This window comes from Choloepus didactylus, chromosome 23 (assembly GCF_015220235.1).
Source record: "Choloepus didactylus isolate mChoDid1 chromosome 23, mChoDid1.pri, whole genome shotgun sequence".
NCBI classification, from domain to species: Eukaryota; Metazoa; Chordata; class Mammalia; order Pilosa; family Megalonychidae; genus Choloepus; species Choloepus didactylus.
This window is the reverse complement of record NC_051329.1, coordinates 884,741-902,457: the sequence shown is the minus strand read 5'-3', so window position 1 is coordinate 902,457 and position 17,717 is coordinate 884,741. Positions and strand designations below refer to the sequence as shown.

The 17,717-nt window shown below is 64.8% G+C and overlaps 2 protein-coding genes across 15 annotated transcripts in view; both read left to right on the top strand.

The window, feature by feature from the left end:
* The window catches only part of FBRSL1 (fibrosin like 1), an 80,228-nt gene that overhangs the window by 19,604 nt on the left and 42,907 nt on the right, over positions 1-17,717 (top strand). For all 13 annotated transcript variants that reach the window (XM_037817301.1, XM_037817294.1, XM_037817293.1 and 10 more), the window contains 2 exons: positions 6,395-6,499; positions 8,807-8,842. In XM_037817301.1, coding sequence (XP_037673229.1) covers positions 6,395-6,499; positions 8,807-8,842 — 141 coding nt within the window. The remainder of the gene's footprint in view (positions 1-6,394; positions 6,500-8,806; positions 8,843-17,717) is intronic.
* LOC119519581 (translation initiation factor IF-2-like) lies at positions 11,652-16,887 on the top strand. 2 transcript variants are annotated; one of them, XM_037817307.1, is made up of 2 exons: positions 11,652-12,181; positions 15,737-16,887. In XM_037817307.1, the coding sequence occupies exons 1-2, from the start codon at positions 12,142-12,144 to the stop codon at positions 16,453-16,455; spliced, it is 759 nt and encodes a 252-aa protein (XP_037673235.1). In that variant the 5' UTR covers positions 11,652-12,141; the 3' UTR covers positions 16,456-16,887. The 2 variants fall into 2 exon arrangements, with proteins under 2 accessions (XP_037673235.1, XP_037673236.1); XM_037817308.1 differs by lacking the exon at positions 11,652-12,181 and adding an exon at positions 14,746-15,255.

Here is a 17,717-nt window from a genome sequence, read left to right as displayed (position 1 = left end):
GAGCCCCCCCCGAGTGCCAGCTATGGGGATAGGGCAATATCCCTGGATCTTTGGAAAGAGCAGCTGCAAATCTGGGTGTGGTGGTGGATTTGGTGATTCCTTCCAGCATTGGTGGCTCATTCTAATTTCTGGAAACCCTGTGCAGGTGGCCCTCACTGGTGGTCTGGGCCCCGAGACTGAGGGGTGGGGGGTGGGGCTGCCTTGCCCCTTGCTTGTTGCTTCTGGGTGGGGTGGGCCTGCCCTGGAGGGTCCTCAGCAGGTAGGGGACAGTCTGGGGCAGCCCACATAAAGGCTGGAGTGGGGTGTCAGCAGGGGCTGCTGTCCACTGCCTGGCTGAGCACTGCCTGGCAGCCACCCTGTCCTGCTCAGGCTAGACCACCCCGTGCAGAGGGTCCTGGCTGCAGGCAGGCCGCCTCTGCCACCCTCAGGCCCACTTCTGGCTCTACGCTGTGTCTGTGAGAGCCCCTGGTGCAGTGCCTGGCCTGCTGGGCCATCGGGGAACAGCGGCGGCTGGCCTCGTTCCTGCTCTGCTTGTGTCAGCCCTGCGAGGGCTGGGCGGGGAGGCGGCAGCGCCTATACTAGGGGGTGTCTTGAGACCCACACCTGTGGGAGGGGGCACGAAGGGGTGGGGTGGAGGGGCAGTGGGGGGCAGGCCCATCCACAGCCTTGGCTGTCCCCCAAGTGCTAGGGTATCCCCCCAGAGCTGGCCCGAGACGACTCCCCACCCTATGTCTCCGCACATACACGTGTGTACACACGTGTTTGCCTTTTCTGGCAAGTTCATGCCATGGTTAAATTCCAGCAGCCGCCCCTGAAATGCCTCGATCCTTGTGTGGGAAATGCTGCGCTTGTGGTGGGTGAGGCCGGCCTGGGCCCCCCCGCGGCCTCCCTCGGGCCTGGCGCTCTGGGGGCCGAGGGTCCGGCAGGGCCCGCACGGAGAGTGCCTGTCCTGGCGCCGGCAGAGGGGGCTCTCAGCAGAGGGGCCTGGCTGGGGAGGGTGTGCAGGCCCCAGGGCAGCAGGTGCGGAGCCAGGGGAGGGGGGTAAGGCTGGAGCCGGCGCTGGGACAGAGGTCAGAGGTCAGAGGTCTGAGGGGAGGGCCCATCATGGGGGCCTTGGCCCTGCAGAGGCTGGTGGGTCTGCCCCTCGCCTCCAGCAGCCTCCACCAGCGGCACGGACAGGCTGGACCTGTCTGGCGACTCAGCCGTGGGGAGTCCGCGGGGCCCTGGTTTCCGTGCGCGGCTGGGGGCTGTTCCACTGACCAGAGGGACTTGGACCGGAGCCGGGGCAGCGGAGGGGGTGGACCGGAGGTCACAGCCGGGAAGTGCCCACAAGCTCCCTGGGGCGTCTGTCCTTGCAGGCGGGCGGGCGGGGGGGGGCGTTTCTAAGATGAGGTCACAGGGAATGTAACGTGAGCACAGGGTCCTAGTAGTCACAGTAAAACATTAACATAGCAGGTAAAAGTCATCTCAGTGGTACGTTTCGTGTAACTCGATGTGTCCAAAATACTTCAACACGTCGTCGACATAAAACCAGTGTAGGCGTCACTGGGGCCCTCTGCGTGTCCACCCTGCCTGGGAAGCCCGCGTACACACGGCTGCAGCGCGTCTCCCGCCGCTCGGGCTGGTTCCCACACTCCCGCCACGCACCACCGCGGCCCAGGCTGTGGGCACACGGACGTTCCCTGCAGGTCCGCATCTCGTCCTCGCCGTCCTGCACTTCTCCAGCTCACCTGCCCTCGTGGCTTTCTCACAGCCCCTGTGACACGGGCCCTCGGAATGAGTAAAGCAGAACATCAGCTTCGGCTTGTTTCCCCCCTTCCAGATGGACGGGAGCCGCCTCTCACCCTCACACTGTCCCCAGCCACACCCAGGCGGGGCCTTGGCTGCATCTCCCGTATCTTTCTGAACCGGATTTCATGGGGAAATTAGAAAACAGTTCCGTGATAATGAAGCACAGCACCAAAACTGGGGGGCTGTGGTTAAAGCAGTGCTTAGGGGGAAATCTGTGGCTCTAAATGTTTGTATTAGAAAAGAAGAAAGGTCTAAAATCTGTGGCTCAAGGAGCTAGATAGAAAAAAAGCCAAAAGAAGGAAGGAAACATAAGGATACAAATAGAAATTAATGGAATAGAAAGCAAACAATACAGAAAACAAACAAAAGCAGGAGTTGTTTCTTTGAAAACATCCACAGACCTGAGGGTGAAGGAGTGAAGAGAGAACGAGATGACCAGTGTTGGGGCTGAAAGGAAAGTCACCGCAGGGGCTGCTGGCACCCAGAGAGTGACACGGCACTACCTCCATCCAGTTGGTCACAACGGCCCCCACGGAATGGACGAGTTCCTTGGCAGACCCCAGTGTTGTGCCAAAGCTGACCCGGGTGAAAGACGTTCCGAGGAGTCCCCTGTCTGTCCGAGGCGTTGACCTGCCTGGCGGTCGCGCTCACCCCTCCTGCCGCGGCCCTGGCTGTGGGGACACCCCGGGCCTTCAGGTGAGCTCCTTGCCCTGGTCAGCGTGGCAGGTGATGGAACCTGGAGCAGGGAGGTCAACGAGGAGCGCCGGTCCCTTGCTGCCCCTTGACCCTGGCCGACACCCCAGCCCGTCTGCAGGTGGTGGGGTCCCTCTGCCCTCAGGACGAAGCTTGCCCACACCTCTGCTCCCCCCAGCCCCCTGCTGCATCCTGAGCCCACCTCCGAGGCCGGGCCCTTGAGGGACTTGGTGCAGGTGGACAGTGCGAGTGGCCATTGGTGCGTCCCTGCCCCCCAGGCCAGTGTCCACCTGTTACTGTTGTGTTTTTTGGGGGCTTCGGTCCTGGCAGGTTTGCAGAGGGGTGAGACACGGGCTCTGACTTTACTAGCTGGTACCTGCTGGCGAGTGCCCAGGACTTCCTCCTGGGGACCCTGAAAGCCCTGCACTGGCCGTTCTTGTGCCCTGGGCCTGGTCTGGGGTCTGTCACCCTGGATCCCCAGCTCCTGTCCCCACCTTGGAGGGCACTGAGGCTTGGTCTGCACTTCTCCCACAGCCTCGTAGCCTTGAGGTTCTGGAGTGGGGGTCCTGTCCCCACCTCCCCACCCCAGCCCCAGTGGGTCCAGCCCAGGTTGTGCAGCACCCGGCTCCTCGCCCAGCCCCAGAGGGGCCGTTGCTGGGGACAGGGGCCCCCATGCAGGTGCTGGGCAGCCCAAGGACACCCATTTACCCTTTATGGGCCTCAGTATCCTCTGCAAAGTGGGATCTGAACACCAGGCAGGCTATTCAGTGGGTGGGTGGGCACAGTAGCCCCGACGGGCCCTGGCAGGATCTGCGGGCACTTGGGGGCTCTGCAGGGCGTGGGCTGGCCCTGGGGGTGGCCTCCGTGGTCCCAGAGCCTGTCCGGGGAGGGGCGCCGGCGGCCCTGTTGGAAGAGGGTGCAGAGGGCTGGGCGTTGGTGGCCAGCGCTGTGCTCACCTGCGCTCGGAGGGTGTCTCCAGGGGCAGCATCTAGGCCCTGCGGCGCCCGGGAGGGGACCTGCGCTCGGGTGCGGGGACGGGAGGGGCGGGGTGTGACCGAGGGAGGGGCGGGGCCGAGGGTGTGTGTGGCGAACAGGTAGCAGGGCAGGGGTGGGGCCGGGGGCGGGGCCGAGTGAGTGGCAGGGCGGGGTGGGGCCGGGGGGCGGGGCCGAGTGAGTGGCAGGGTGGGGTGGGGCTGGGGGGAGGGGCGGGGCCGAGGGGTGTGGCGAGCGGGTAGCAGGGTGGGGTGGGGCCGAGGGGGTGGGGATGAGTGCAGGGCAGGGCGGGGTGGGGCCGAGGGAGGGGCTTGGCCAAGGGGGTGGCAGGGCGGGGTGGGGCCGGGGGGTGGGGATGAGTGTAGGGCAGGGCGGGGTGGGGCCGAGGGAGGGGCCTGGCCAAGCGGGTGGCAGGGCGGGGTGGGGCCGAGGGGGTGGGGATGAGTGCAGGGCAGGGCGGGGTGGGGCCGAGGGAGGGGCCTGGCCAAGGGGGTGGCAGGGCGGGGTGCGGGCCAGAGCACCTCCCGCTGCTGGTCCCACGTGTCAGGGCGCTGTCCGCCAGGCTCTCTGGGATCCCCTGCATCTCCTCTCTCCCCCTCCTCCTGTTCCCCTTCTCCATCCTCCCCCCACTGTGTCCTCCCCTCCCTCCTCCCTCAGCCCCCGAGAGCCCACTGTTAGATTTGCAGGCATCCTCGAGGTGGTCGTTGTTCTCTGGTTCTTAAGGAGCACCCTGGCGGACTCCCAGCCTGCTCGCCCAAGGGTGGTACCAGTCGGGGAGCAGAGTCCTCATCCTGCTATTCGGGGTGTGGGTTTGGACTGCGGCTGGCTGCCTGCTCTGGGTGGAAGGGGATCTTTCCTTCCGCTCCCCTTCCCCCGTGGGCCCCGGCTCCTCTGTGGCTGGGTGGCCAGGTGGGAGGACACCACCTTGCCTCCCTTCTCCCAGGCTCTGCTGGCCGTGTTGGGTGAGGGGGGGCTGCCGCCTTGGGCAGGGCGGGGTCCTCTGAGCAGGGGTGCACGGCTTCCCTCTGGAAGGGCCCTGTGTGCCATTTTGTTCCCAACTTCCCTGAGCCCGAGGCGCTGCCCCCAGCTCCCTCCCAGGCTCTCTGTGACCGCCCGCCCCACCCCCACCCACTGCCAGGCCTGCCCTGCTCTGAGGGTTTGGGACCCCTAGCAGAGGCGCCCATGCTTGGTGGTGTGGGGGGCACCCACTCGAGGCCCTTGCCCTGTCCTGCAGCCTCCCAGGCCATGGGAGAGCCTGGGGTGCCTATGTTGCCCCCACAGCAGAAGCTTCTGTCCCAGCCACACCCCGGGGCCCCGGGAAGCCCACCCAGCTTGGAGAGGGGTTTTGGGGGGCGTTTCTCAAGCTCCACAAGAGATCCCTTGGGAGAGCCGCGCTTTTCAAACCTGACGGTGCCTCGGATGCCCAGGGGCAAGTTGGGTGTGGGGGAGTCTGTCTCCTGGGTGCCGCGGGTGCACCTGGTCCCAGGGCCGCCTTGAGGACCCTCGATGTTCTTCCCCCTTCTTGTCCCGCAAGACAGCAAGCAGGGGCACAGCGGGGCCCTGGGGAGACTCCCGGGGCATCCAGGGTCACATGCTCGAAGGCGGCTGTTTGCCCCCACTGGCCCTCTGGCCAGGGAGTTCCCCGAGTGCACTGTTGGAGTGAGGCCCGCAGAGCGGCTTGGGGTACCGGGCTCTGCGCACGAGGTCCAGGGGTTCAGGGGCTTCTGCCAGCTCCTGAAGTGCCCCACACCCTGCTCCTCGGCACCAGGAGACATCCCGGGGACCCCAGGAGAGAACCAACCTGGGACACGGGCATGAGAACGGCCTCATCTCCAGTGGGGCCCTGAGCTGGCCCCTCGGCCCCTGGGCGTGATCGCGCCGAGGAGGAAACCTCGGGCAAGCCCAGGGTCGGGAGCAGGTGGGGTCATGTGTTCTCCGGAATGTCCCTGTCGTAGGACAGCCAGCTGTGGAGCCGTTCGGATGACAGGGTGCTGAGGGGTCGGGGCCTGGGAGAAGGCTGTGGCAGGTCAGGAGCTGAGCCGGGGGGCTGGGCTGTGTTCTGTAAGATGAGAGCCCTGTTCTCAGAAGCACTGGGGGAAAGGCTGTGGCAAACCTGACTTACCCTCAGCCTCGTGTTAAGTTCCAAGTTGCTTCTGAGTAAAGTGGAAAGTTGAAAAACACACGTAGGGCTCTGGGTCCCAACCAGTCTTGTCACACGTGACCGGTGCCTTGAGGGCTCATCCACCTCTCTGGGCCTTCATGTGTTCTTCTGTAAAATGGGCACAAAAGGGGATCTGCTCAGGGACGTCACGAGGTTTAGATGTGTCTGTGTGTGTGGGGCACTGAGGATGGTGCCTGGTGCCTGTGGTGCCTGTCAGCAATGGGAGGGGGTGCTGGAGGGCAGGCAGGGGGTGGACAGAAGGGGGGAGGAGATTGGGGGAGGGGGGAGGATGGTGAGCAGGAGGGGGAGGAGGAGAGTGGAGAGCGGGAGGAGGGGGAGGATCAGGTCCATTTTGCAGATGGCAAAACCAAGGGTGTGGCAAGGTTGGGGAGCCGCCCCCTACCTTGTGCTGGCCGGGTGGGGGCCGTCCGGGGCCGGGGGTCAGTGCTGGAGGCTGTGTGTTCCTGCCTGACAGCTGTGCTCCCACCCCATCCGTCCCATCTTTTGGCATCTCTCTTGCCAGGAGGAAGGAGCGTTCTGGCCTGTGAATGGCCGGCTGGGCGGGGTGCTAGGTTGGGGTGGGGTCCTCACACACCTTGAAGGAAATCCCTGGGCTGTTGGGTCGGGGAGGAGCCCAGGAAGGGCCTGGTGGCCCACTCCCCACGCCCCTGCCCTGCTGCCCGTGGCTGTGGCCGAGAGGGGTCCCTGGTGCCGACGAGTCGGTTCTGGAGTCTGAGCGCATCTCTTCTTCCCCAGGTGAAGCTTGCTGTGCCCAAAGGGGGTGACCAGAACAGTGACGATGACAGCGTCCACGAAGCTGCCAGCTCTCGGCACAGCAGCTCCCGGGACCAGCTCAGTGATGTGAGTACCGGCCGCTCTGGGGTCCCTACGCCGAGCCCCTTCCTGCCGGGGTCTGGCCCGTTCCATGGCAGCAGCTGGCATCGTACCTTCATCGGGACGCGGTTTTCTCCTCACGAGGACCTTCCCCACATGGAGGGCATCTTGATGAAGGCCAGCATTCGGAGGCTGGTGGAGGCAGGTCTAAACACCAGCCCTGCAGAGTGTCTGTGTGCAAGGAGCCGAAGCAGCTGTTTGCGACTGGCTCCCACGGGCAGGCTGTGGGCAGGGGCAGGGGTGGGCCCGCCAGAGGCATGTGTCGGGCTGTTGAGGGTGGGGCCTCTTCAGGCTGCAGGCTGGGGGCCTCCGGGGGTGTGCTGGCCCCAGTGGGAGAAGCCTGTGGGGTCAGAGTCAGGGGCCCTGAGCTCCAAGTCCCGGGGGCAGAGCACAGGCATCTGGTGTGACCTGGAGGAGGCCCCCGGAATGGCTTGGGGGGTTCTAGACCAGACAGCACAGTTATGGGGGTCGCCCTGGAGCCATTCAGGGGCTGTAGAGGGGGCAGGACCCTGAGGCTGGCTCACCAGCCCCCTCCCAAAACCTGTGGGGACCTACACTTGGGATTTGGCTGCTGGTAGGTTTGAGCCCCCATCAGCCCAGAACGGAGGTTCCAGGACACGGGGCGACTGGAGGAGGGCTTTGGAGGACAGGTGCCCCTGAGTCCTGGAGTGGAGGCCAAGAGGGGCCCGTCAGGGCTGCAGGCAGCCTGTACCCCTCCCCAGGGCTGCAGTCCCAGGGGGCCCCTGGCCTGGGTGCCCCAGCCCTGGGAAGGGGCCATTCTCTTTCCCTTGACCCTGAGCTCCAGAAGCGGCAGTGGAACCCTGATGATTTCTGCAGGGCGGAATCAAACTAGCTGCCTTGTTATCGTTTAAATGGAGGCCTCGGTGGCGGGAGCGCAGGCCTGGGGGCTGGGAGGGAGGCCGCGAGAGCGCGTTGCCTGCTCCTGTCCTGCTGCGCAAGATGGAAATCAGGCCGGTGACTGCCCAGGGCCGCGGGGCTGCCCTCGTTTTGGCCCCTCTAATTGCCGCCCTGCTGGACCCAGCGGCTCCTGGGCGGCGCGGCAGTGCATGAGGCCCAGAGCTCCCGGGCAATTAGGCCGCCGGGCCTGAGCGGGCGGGTCTGCTGGGGCCCTGTTTCTGGCTCCCCCGGGGTGGGCCAGTGCCCCAGGAGGTGACCCGCCGGCAGGGGCTGCAGGGGGACAGGCGAGGGGCGGGTGTCACGGGAGGCCCTGTGGGCCCCAGCTCCCGGCCACGGAGCCCTACTTCCCCGCCGTGCTGCCCCTGTGAGTGGGGTTGAAGCACCTGAATGCAGCCCTCCAGGGCCCCCGGTCCCCAGGCCTCACCCCGCCAGCACTTCCTGCACCTCGTGTGGGACATTCGCATGTCTCCGTTCGAACCCCCACACTGGTGGCCGGGCAGGGCCCCCACTCTCAGGTCCCCTCCCTCACTCACTCAGGCACCAGGCCCTGTCTGTCCGTCTGTCCATCTGGCAGACCTCAGTCCTGCCTCTGTCCTGCGTCGCGTCTGCACACCCAGTTTCCCGGGAGGGCTGCCGCAGCCTGCCACTCAGGGGCCCGGGTGCAGCCGAGTCCAGGAGGGACGTGGGCCCGGTGTTCGTGAGAGTTTTCCTGTGCAGTGGGGTGAGACCGCTGGCCTCGCTGGCCTCGCCACTGGCTTCTTCTCATTCGAGCCAGGGCGAGTGCATCCAGTGCTGTCTGGGGCCACCCCGTTGGTTGTCCATTTCCAAGGTGCCTCTCCAGCTTCTTCCTGGAGGCCCTCCCTGACCAGCAGGGCGTCTTCTGGGTTCTGCGGCTGGATGCTGTGCCCCTGGGGAGGCCGGGGCAAGCAGGGGGCCGGCCTTTCCTATGCCCGGGAGGCTGCTGGGCAGGTGAAGGTGACGGCCTGCTGGTCCCGGAGCTGCCCTGCTCCCCGAGGAAGTGCTCTGGCAGGGCCTCAGCCCGAGGGAAACACCAGGGCTCTGGCAGCCCGTATGCGGGTCGCACCCTGTCTCCCAGCCCAGGGCTGCTGCGAGAACCTGCCTCAGGGTGGTGGAGGCCGAGGGCAGAGCATCCCGCCCCGGTGGGTGGGCAGCCCCGGGCTTGTGTCAGGCTGGGCAGGGTCCCTGAGGCCCTCGGACTCCGCATTCCTCTCCCGAAGGCTGCCCTGGGCCAGGCATAGGACCCCCAGGGTGGGACTCTGCCCGTCAGGCCTGGGCTGTGGCTGTGGCGGGTGCTGTGGCCACCCCTCCCTGACCCTCCTGTGCTTCCTCCCGCAGAGCTCAGCGTACGCGGTCTCTGGAGGAGGCTACTCTGTGAGTATCCCAGCCCCTCCCTCATCTGCCATCCCGGGACCCTTGGAGAGGGCCCCGACCCTCCCAGATCCTGGCTCCACCAGTACCGTGGTGGGGAGGGGTACTTGCTGACGTTTCACTGGGGCCGCAGCAGGTGGCCTCTGGGAGGGAGCCTGTCTCACAGCAGGTGCCGTGGCCTCCCCCAGGGAGCACAGGGAGCACGTTGGGGGCCTGCAAAGCATGGGCCGGGGCTGTGGGGAGCAGGTGGCTCTGGGGTCCTCACCATGCTGGGACTGGGTGGGCAGGTGTGAAGGAACCCTGCGGGCAGGGCAGCCACCTCCTGGTGCTGTGGCCCTGGGATGGCACGTGGGGTCCATGCGTCTGTGGCTGGTGGAGCTCGGCCCCGTGGGTTCTTGCGTGTCCCTGAGAGCACGGAGTGGACGCCCGGGGCCTCTGTGCAGGTGCACGTGCACTTGGGCTTCGAGTCTCTGCATCTGTGTGTGCAGGAGCATGAGGACCTCGTGTGTCCCCCATGCCTGTCTCTTTCCACAGCTCCCTCTTGAACCTGCTTCCTGCTAAGCCTCTCCTCGTGTTCCCAACTGGCTCCCCTGCCTGTGGGCTCCCGGGCTCCCTGGAGCCTCTGCCAGCTGGCTGCGGGCTCGCTGGGCGGCCATGCCTCCTGCCGCCACAGGCTCTGTGCTCAGGGAAAGGCTCTGCAGCTGCTTGCTGGCGCCTGCTTCTCCCAGAGGCACTCGTGGCAGCCCAGGCTGCACCCCTGCCCCTGCCCTGCATCTCCTTACAACTCCGGATCAGCCCCCGTTGGCCCTTCCCTTCAGCCCTTTAAGCATCAAAAGGGACGTGAATGGCACCGTAAAACTCAGAGCTCCGTAAAGGCTGCAAATTTACTGCTGCTTTAGCTCAGGAGGGGGCTTGGTCTCTACCTGCCTCATCCCAGGTCCCAGATTTATGCTCTGAATGCCCTGGGCTCTCCTGGGCCTGCAGTTAACTCATTAGTTACCCAGCCAGGCCCAGGCCTGGCGGTGACCTCCCTGCCCCAGGGCTGCAGCTCCTCTGGCAGCTGGAAAGCAGAGGGCAGGTGGTACCCCTGCACAGCCAGTGGACCCCGCCTCTGGCCCCCCCAGCCAGCCCATCTTCTCTGTATGTTTGGTCTCCAGACAAACAGGGCAGGTGAGGGGGGCTGTGATGCCTTTGGGGTCCTGGCAGGGCTGTCCTTAGGGCAGATGTCCTGGCCACGGAGCCTCGTTGTCCTGCCTGTTGGGACAGCACTTTCAGGGGCGCTGCTGAGGGCTGCTGCTGGGCCTGGTGCCCAGTCAGGGCCAAGAATGAAGTAGTCCAGGCCTTGGGGTGTGGCGCGGCCGTCCCCAGAGCTGCTGTCAGACGTGGGTCAGGGTGCCCTCGCCAGCGGCTGGGGTGGAGCACAGGAGCTGCCCCACGGTGTAGCAGCCCCGGGGCCCCTGTCCACGCCCGGGCTTTGGGGCGTTTCTGGATGTGTGGCTGTGACCGTCCTGTTGTGTCGGCCGGGTCCTTTCTGTTCACCAGCGGGGCTGGTTGGGGCGGCTCTCGCACCACAGGAGGGGGCTCCTCTGGTTGTCTGGTGAGGCCACGGTGGTTCCTGCCGAGAGTTGGCTCTGCCGGGCAGCCTCCTGCTCCCACGTCCCCGTGCCCCACGGTCGTCTCCCTGATGTAACTGCTTTAAAAGTTTTGTGAAATAAATACAGTTGCCAGCCAGCTGCTGGTGGCTCAGATCCCCACAGCTGTCGCCCAGGCAGTGACAGATGGCCGCGGCAGGGCACAGCCCCCGTCCGGGCGGTGGGGAGGCTGGGCGGGCCCTGGCGCGGGCGGGAGCATCCCCAGCCCCGGATCGTGTGACTGGGCACTGCAGGGTGGGCGCCCGGCTCTGGCTCCTGGTGGTTCGAGCCTGCAGGTGCCCCCTTCACCCCGGCGGTCTGTCTTGGTCCAGTTGGTGTGTGGGGAAGCAGCCGCCTCCTCAGAGCTCCCCAGAAGTCCCTGGTGTGAGGCTGGGCTGGAGGGGCTGCAGGGGCTGCCTGCTTCCCCGGATCCGACGCCCAGGGCTGTGTGGCTAGCGGCCTGCTGGCAGGGGGTGGGGAGGCTGGGGCATGTGCGGGTGCTGGGGTGGGGGGGCTGCAGGGCATGGGGGTCCTGAGGCTGCAGGGAGGCTGGGGGATGTGGAGACTGGGGCGTGTGGGGGCTGAGGTTGTTGGAGGTGTGGGGGGCTGGAACCCTCAGGGCTAGGGTTCGGCCGGCTGCGACACCTCTCCAGATGATGCTAATGGCCGTGGGGCCCTCTGTCATGGTGTGCACACGCTGCTGGGCCTCCTCGGCACGCAGGGGCTGCGGGGGCGTGAGTGGGTGGGCCCCGCGTGTCGGCCTGGTCGCCCTGCGTGGCTCTCCCTGTCGGAGGCGCGGCTCCATGTGCCCAGGTGGCTGCATCTTTTGCCCTGTGTTTAGTTTCTCTCTGGGCTGATTCTGTGTTTGTGTGTCTTTCTGTGTCCACTTGTATATCCGCGTGTGTGTCTGCGTCTGCGTGTGCCTGCGTGCGCCCACGTCTTCATGTTTACGTGTACCTGCGAGTGTGTCCATGTGTACTTCTGGCTGCTGTAGGCCTGCTCCTTTGTGTTTTTTTTAATGTTTTTTTTGTGTGTGAACTTTAACATGCATACGTAACAGTGATAACTTTTAAAGTATGATTTATTGGGTAGTTAGCAAATTTTAGAGAGTGTCGTGGGTCACAGTTCCACAACTTCTGCTGTTTCCGTGATTATACTGGAGTATTTCCAGTGCTCATGGGGGTGCCTAACCACACCATCCCCGTGTGCCGGGGCCTCGGGCACAGCAGGGAGGTGCTGTGCGCAGTGGCCCCCACAGCTCTCCCCAGCAGCCCTCGCTGCGCCGGGCGACCCGGGGCGCTGGTCACCTGACTGCGTTAAACGTGGCTTAATTTCACTACATTTTACTCCCAACAAGTGCCCAGCCATCGCTCATCGCAGGCGCTTTCACGCGGAGGGCTTGGCGCGGCCTCCCCGGCAAACCTTCCCGTGTTCGTTAGCCCCATCAAGTTAGTTTGAAAGTGATTTTCTTCCTTTGGTTGCTTGGTGCCAAGGACGTGACGATCCATTTCCCACAGAAGCAGGGGCTGTGGGGGGGTCCCTTTATTAAAGAGAAATGGGACTCTGTGACTCCCCCTGGTACGCCCTGGCCACCTGGTGCTCCCCCCTCCGTCAGGCAGGTGGAATGTTCTGGAAGGAGCCCTGTGTCCGGCAGGTGTGACGACACTGAGGATGGAGCTGGCAGCTGGAGAGTTTGGATTCGGCTCACAAGGTGCTGGTTCTCACTTGTGGGTGCCTCGTCAGCATCCCTGCTCCCCATGTGGGAGGCATTGCTGGGTGAGACCGCCCTGAGGGCAAGGGTCTCCCCAGGGCCCAGGCTGCCCAGCGACGGGCAGGCCCGCTCCATGCCATCCTCCCTGCCCCCCGAATCACACCCCAGCCCCCGTTTCAGATTGTTGGGGCCCCTCATCGCTGTGGAGCCCCTTCCTTTCCAGCTGGGTCCCACTGGTGGCTCTGGGCGTCATCTCTTAGCTCAGCCTCTCCAGGCGTCTGGGTCTGTGTCTGTCCCCAAGCTCTCCTAAGGACTCCAGTAAACTAATCAAGATCCACCGTGAATGGGCGAGGCCACATTTCCAAGGAAACAACCTAATGAAAAGATCCCACCCACAGTAGGTCTGCCCCCCCAGAATGGATTAAAGAACAGGGTCTTTAATGGGGTACGACAGCTCCAATCCAGCCCAAGGGGTTTTGAAAAGGCTGGGGCCTGCCTGCTGGGGAGGACGGGTGCGGGCACACCTGTCAGTGTGGCTGCGTAACGAGCGGCCCCAAGGCCAGGTGACCCTGCACAGCTGTGGCCCATCGCAGGGCACGAGGAGCGGCTGGTCTGCCTCCTGTGGTCAGGGGTCCCTACTGGGAGCCCCCCGACAGCTGGGCTTGCCAGAGGTGCACTCGTCCAGTGCTCGATGCTGACGGGGCGGGCCTCGGGGCGCGAGTCAGGAGGCACGGCTGCCCTTACCCCGGATTCTTGTCACATATGCCACCCAGATGCAGGGGGGCTGGAGACCCCTCATCCTCGGGAGGAGCAGACGGGGTGGGACTGGGGTGGCCCTCCTGGAGAGGACAGCTGCTGCAGCCGGCCCCTGGCTCCCTCTGACCCAGCCTCCCCAGCCCTGGTGCAGAGCCAGGCCGTGAGCGCAAGGGAGGCCTTCCAGCAGTCCCGAAGGGCACCTGCTCGTTCTAGAAGCTCCCAGGCAGCCATGTGTGGGCTGGGTGCTGTGGGAGTGTGGTCCTAGCTGCAGGGAAAGCAAGGCGGGCAGTAGCCCCAAGAAGGGTCTCAGCAGTGACCATGGGGTGCAGTCGGGGGGCCTCCAGGCGCAATGAGTGCTCTTGGGGTTCACCATTGTGGGAGTTAAGATGGAGGCGTTCCTGAAGTCTGGAGCACACAGCACACTTGGGTTAGCCTTCAGCACAATGGCGAGAACCAGCTGAGTGAAAATAGTCAAAACAGTGTAGTCTTTGCAGAGGTTCCAAAAGGGTCTTGGGGACCCTAGTCCCCCGGGCCCCATCCAGAGTCCTGCTGAGTCGATTCTGAGGCCCCCGGAGTGCGGGGAGCCTGGAGCTGTGGGCTGAGTGAGGTCAGGAGGGTGGGGACAGCCACACGGGGGTGGGGGTGGGGGGCTGGGAGTGGGCTGGGAGTCCCCCGGATGCTGGAGGGGAAGGAGGTGGTGGCCCAGGCTCCCTGGGCACCGGCTTCGCAGGGTCCTGCTCTTGCCAGGGCCTGGGTGGGCTCTGGCTGTCAGGGGGCTCCTGGGAGGAGCCCTGCGGGTGTGCACCCCACTCCGACCCCCCTCCCCCAGCAGCGCCATCTTACCCGGGGGGCACTGCATGCACCCCGAAGACCTCGCAGCTCCGCTCAGCTGCTGTGCTTGTGCCGTGGCACCGGCTGTGTCTTTCCAAGGCGGGTTTACGACTGCCATTGTCTGCTCCTCAGGCCACCGCAAGTGCCGTGGTTTGTACAAAGGCCAGAAAAGATCAGCCCTCTGTGCGTCGCAGGCACTTCTCCTCCTGACCTCCCAGTGCAGGAGAGTCTCAGGCCGGATGCTGGACACCCACCTGCCCACACACCTACCTGTCCATCTGTGCACCTACGCACCCACCCATCTGTCTGACCATCCTCCCGCCTGCCAGTCCATCCATTCATCACCCATCTGTCCATTCATTTATGTACCCTTCCACTCACCTACCCCCATCTGTCCATCCACCCAGCTGTCTGTCTGTCTATTCGAGTACCTACCCATCTGTCTGCCCATCCACCTACCCATCTGGCTGTTTGTCCATCCATCCACCCACCTGTCCTTTTGTTGCCCGTCATTACTCGTTCCCAAGCCTTTGCGCTGCCCCTTGGGTGCAGCTGGGTGCCTGGTCCGGTTGGTGAATCCCTGGAGTCCTTCCCCGTGGGCTGGCTGAGCCCTCCGTGCCTCTGCCCGTCTCCCTGGCCCTGTGCCTGGCAGCAGCTTCCTCCTGAAGGGGGTCAGGGAAGCTATGTGTGTGACATGTGCTGCGTGAGACAGTGATGGGGAAACGGAGGCCAGAGGGGAAAGCTGGGCGGGGAGAGGGCCGCAGGGGCTGTGCAGACGGGCTGGGCTGGGGCGGCGGCTGTCCCCTTGGAGTGGCACCGGAGCAGCAGAAGCTGGCGGAGGTGAGGGAGGGACGTGAGAATGCAAGAAGGGCAAGTACTGCAGGCAGAGGGCGCCAAGGCCTGCAGGGGTTGTGTGCCGTGTGCAGGGGCTGCAAGGTTGGGGCCGGCAGAGGGGACAGTGAGCAGGGCCAGCACAGGCCTGTCTCCAGGGGGCTTTGGACGACCACAGGCCTGGACAGTCGTGAGGAGTCTGGGTGGGGATGTATTCTGGGGTCCTGGGCTCCTCGCTGTGCTGAACCAGAGGCCAGGCCAATGGGGGAAGGGGGTCCTGAGGCCCTGCCAGGGTCTGGCGACCTTCCTCTCTCCCCCAATGTCCAGGTCCCATCCAGGCTCTCCGAGGCGGTGGGGCCTTCAGAACTTTCTGGCCAGAGACCCTTCCCAAGCTCCAGGGAGCCCTGCACCCCCAGACCTTTGTCTTGGCTGCGTGGGGCTGGGTGGCCTGTGCAGCCCGTGTGCTTGGTGTGGCTGAGGGTGTGTGTTGGGGGGTGGGTGCAGGGGCCCTGCCGTTGGGGAGGCCACAGCTCTCCCTTCTCAGCCCCACATTTGCTCTCCACGGAGCAGGGCCTGCGTGAGCACCAGGGTGGGGTCCTCGCGAGCTCCCCCACCGGTCACAGTCGGGAGGAGATACTGTCGCAGCCTTGGCAGGGGTGAGGCACCCTGGGCACCCCAGACTGGCTCCTGGCTGTCAGTCATTAGCCCCACCTGGGCATGTGCACACCTGCACACGCACCTGCATGCACACCTGCACACGGGGCCTCCACCCTGCTCCCAGCCTCTCATGCACATGTGCCCACACACTTGCACACAGGGCCTCCGCCATGCACAACTGCACACAGACCTGCACACGGGCCCTTTGCCCTGCTCCCGGCCTCCCTCATGCACACCTCCATGCACACCTGCACACACAACTGCACATGGAGGCTCCGCCCTGCTCCCAGCCTCCCTCATGCACACCTGCTTGCACACCTGCACGCACAGCTGCACATGGAGCCTCTGTCCTGCACTTGTGTTTGTGTCTGTGTAACTTCAGCTGTGCACTCTTCTTGTGTTGTTGTCTGATCATATGTCAGGTTTTATGTAAAGAACACTTGTTTGTGGTAATGCTGTCTGCTTTATGGTCTTTTTTAGGGATCTCACAAAGCTGTCTCCCTTCCGTTGTTTCATTTCAAACTGGCAGCAGTCCCGTTGAAGTTGTTATTCCCATTATGCACAAGTGGAAAACCGAGGCACAGGCTCCAGGCCTGTTGTTGCCTCAGGAAGCTGTGGCCCTCCCTGTGAGTGTCCGATGTCTGGACGGTGTCACCACATCCTCTGGGTTCCACGCCCTTTGCAAGTCCCGGCACCAACTTTCCTGGCCGCCCGGATACCTGCGCCACCCCTGCATTGTCCCACCCTCCCTCCTGCCCCCTGGCACCCTGTGCCCCATAGGGAAGGAGCCTGGGGGTCCGCTCTGGCCACCTCAGCCTCACGGGCCCTGTGGTGCTTCACCAGCCTCTCCGCCGCATGGCCGGGAACTCGCACCTCTGCAGGACCCAGCTGCTGGCTGCCCGGCCAGGGCAGGCCTGACGCTCTCAGCTCTGCCTTCCCAGCACGAGGTCTCAGCTCCCCTGGCCTGGACCAGGGCCCCAGGGAAGTCACCAGGGCCAACACCCCGGGCAGTGGTGATTGGGGAGGCCCGAGAGCCGACGGTGGGGGTGCTGCAGGGCTGCTGGGCAGGGCGGGCACCGGGTCCAGGCCAGCAGGCCAGAAGCCCCGGCCCTCCCAGCGGCCGCCTCCGTGCCCGGCCCGCACTGGGGTTCCCGCTGGAAGCTGCGATTCAATTATGCGGAACAGGCGGGCTGCGGTGACACCGAGTGTCAGGAATTAATGTTAACACTGCTTCTGGTTCAGGCTTTCTGTGTTGATAAATAATTCATGAGGCAGTTAGCGCTCTGCGCCTGACAACAGGAGAATATATTAACACACCAGCGCTGCGAAAGGTCAGCGCGGACGGGGCTGCGGGCATCTTTTATTCATTTCCGCCGCGGCTCGTTAGTTATTCTGGCCCGGCTGGGCTGCGCGGTGCTGAGGCGCCAACGAGAAGGCGGTGGCCCCAGTCGCTGCCGCCCGGGGAGGGCACCCAGCGGGCCCGGGTCAGTCTGAGCTGCCGCCTGCGAGGCCTGGTCCTGGCTGTGCACCGAGGGTGTCCGGTGTAGCTCCTGATGGGGCTGGGGGCTGATGCGAACGGAGGGGCTGCCGCCAGCCACCCAGGTATTTATTAAGCACCTACTGCATGCCGCCTGCTGCTTTGGGGCTCCTCCTAGGGAGGGAGGGATGCAGAGGGCAGATAGAACAAAAAGTACACGGTGTGTCCAGTTGTGGGAGACCGGAGAGCAGAGGGGGCCTGTGGTGGGGTTGCACGGAGCCGGCGTGGCTGGAGGGTCCTGGGGGTTTGGAGGCACCTGTGAGACGGACCTGCAGCAGGAGGAGCCTGGAGGGGTTGGGGAGGAGGACGGGTCGCGGGCCAGCCGATGACCCCGGAGGAGGGGCTACGACCAGGCGCGCTCTGCCCCTTTATCTCAGGAGAAAGGTCACGGCCAGGAACCTGCCTGCCCGGCACGAGAGAACAGGAACGCCGTGCCCTTCAGAGGGGAGCGGGATGGGGGGAGCCCTCTGAGCATACCGGCCGCAGCTGAGCACCCGGGGCGCTGCGGGGTGTCCCCCGAGCAGTGGTGGGTGGGTCCCGGCATAGAGGCCGGCAGGCGTGGGGCGGCCATCCAAGGGGCTGGTCTCCCGGAATCACCAGCAGAACACCCGTTGCTTCCTTCATGTTTGTGCTGATGACAATCTGAAAAAATTAAAAATGGTTTGTTTGTTTGGAATGGGAGGTTCAAGGCTCAGGTAACACAAAGCAGGTTTTTCCATGAGCATCTGGCGGAACGTTCCAGAATTGCACGAGGCTCTGGACGGTGCTCCCTGTGGCTGCCGTCCCCGCCCCGCGTGCTGTAACGAGCGCCCTGTCGTGGTGACAGCCGAGGCAGCCTGGGGACCGCTGCACGGGTGGAGGGTGAGAGCGGTTTGGGGCTCGTGGGCAGGGCGCCCCCCTTCTCCCGCCCCTGCCCCCCTCAGG

Bases quoted from the DNA above. Each gene is read 5' to 3' on its own strand.
- LOC119519581 (XM_037817307.1), top strand. From the start codon at position 12,142: ATGGAGCTGGCAGCTGGAGAGTTTGGATTCGGCTCACAAG. The intron at 12,182-15,736 runs GTGCTGGTTCTC...GGTCTTTTTTAG, and splicing joins GTTTGGATTCGGCTCACAAG to GGATCTCACAAAGCTGTCTC.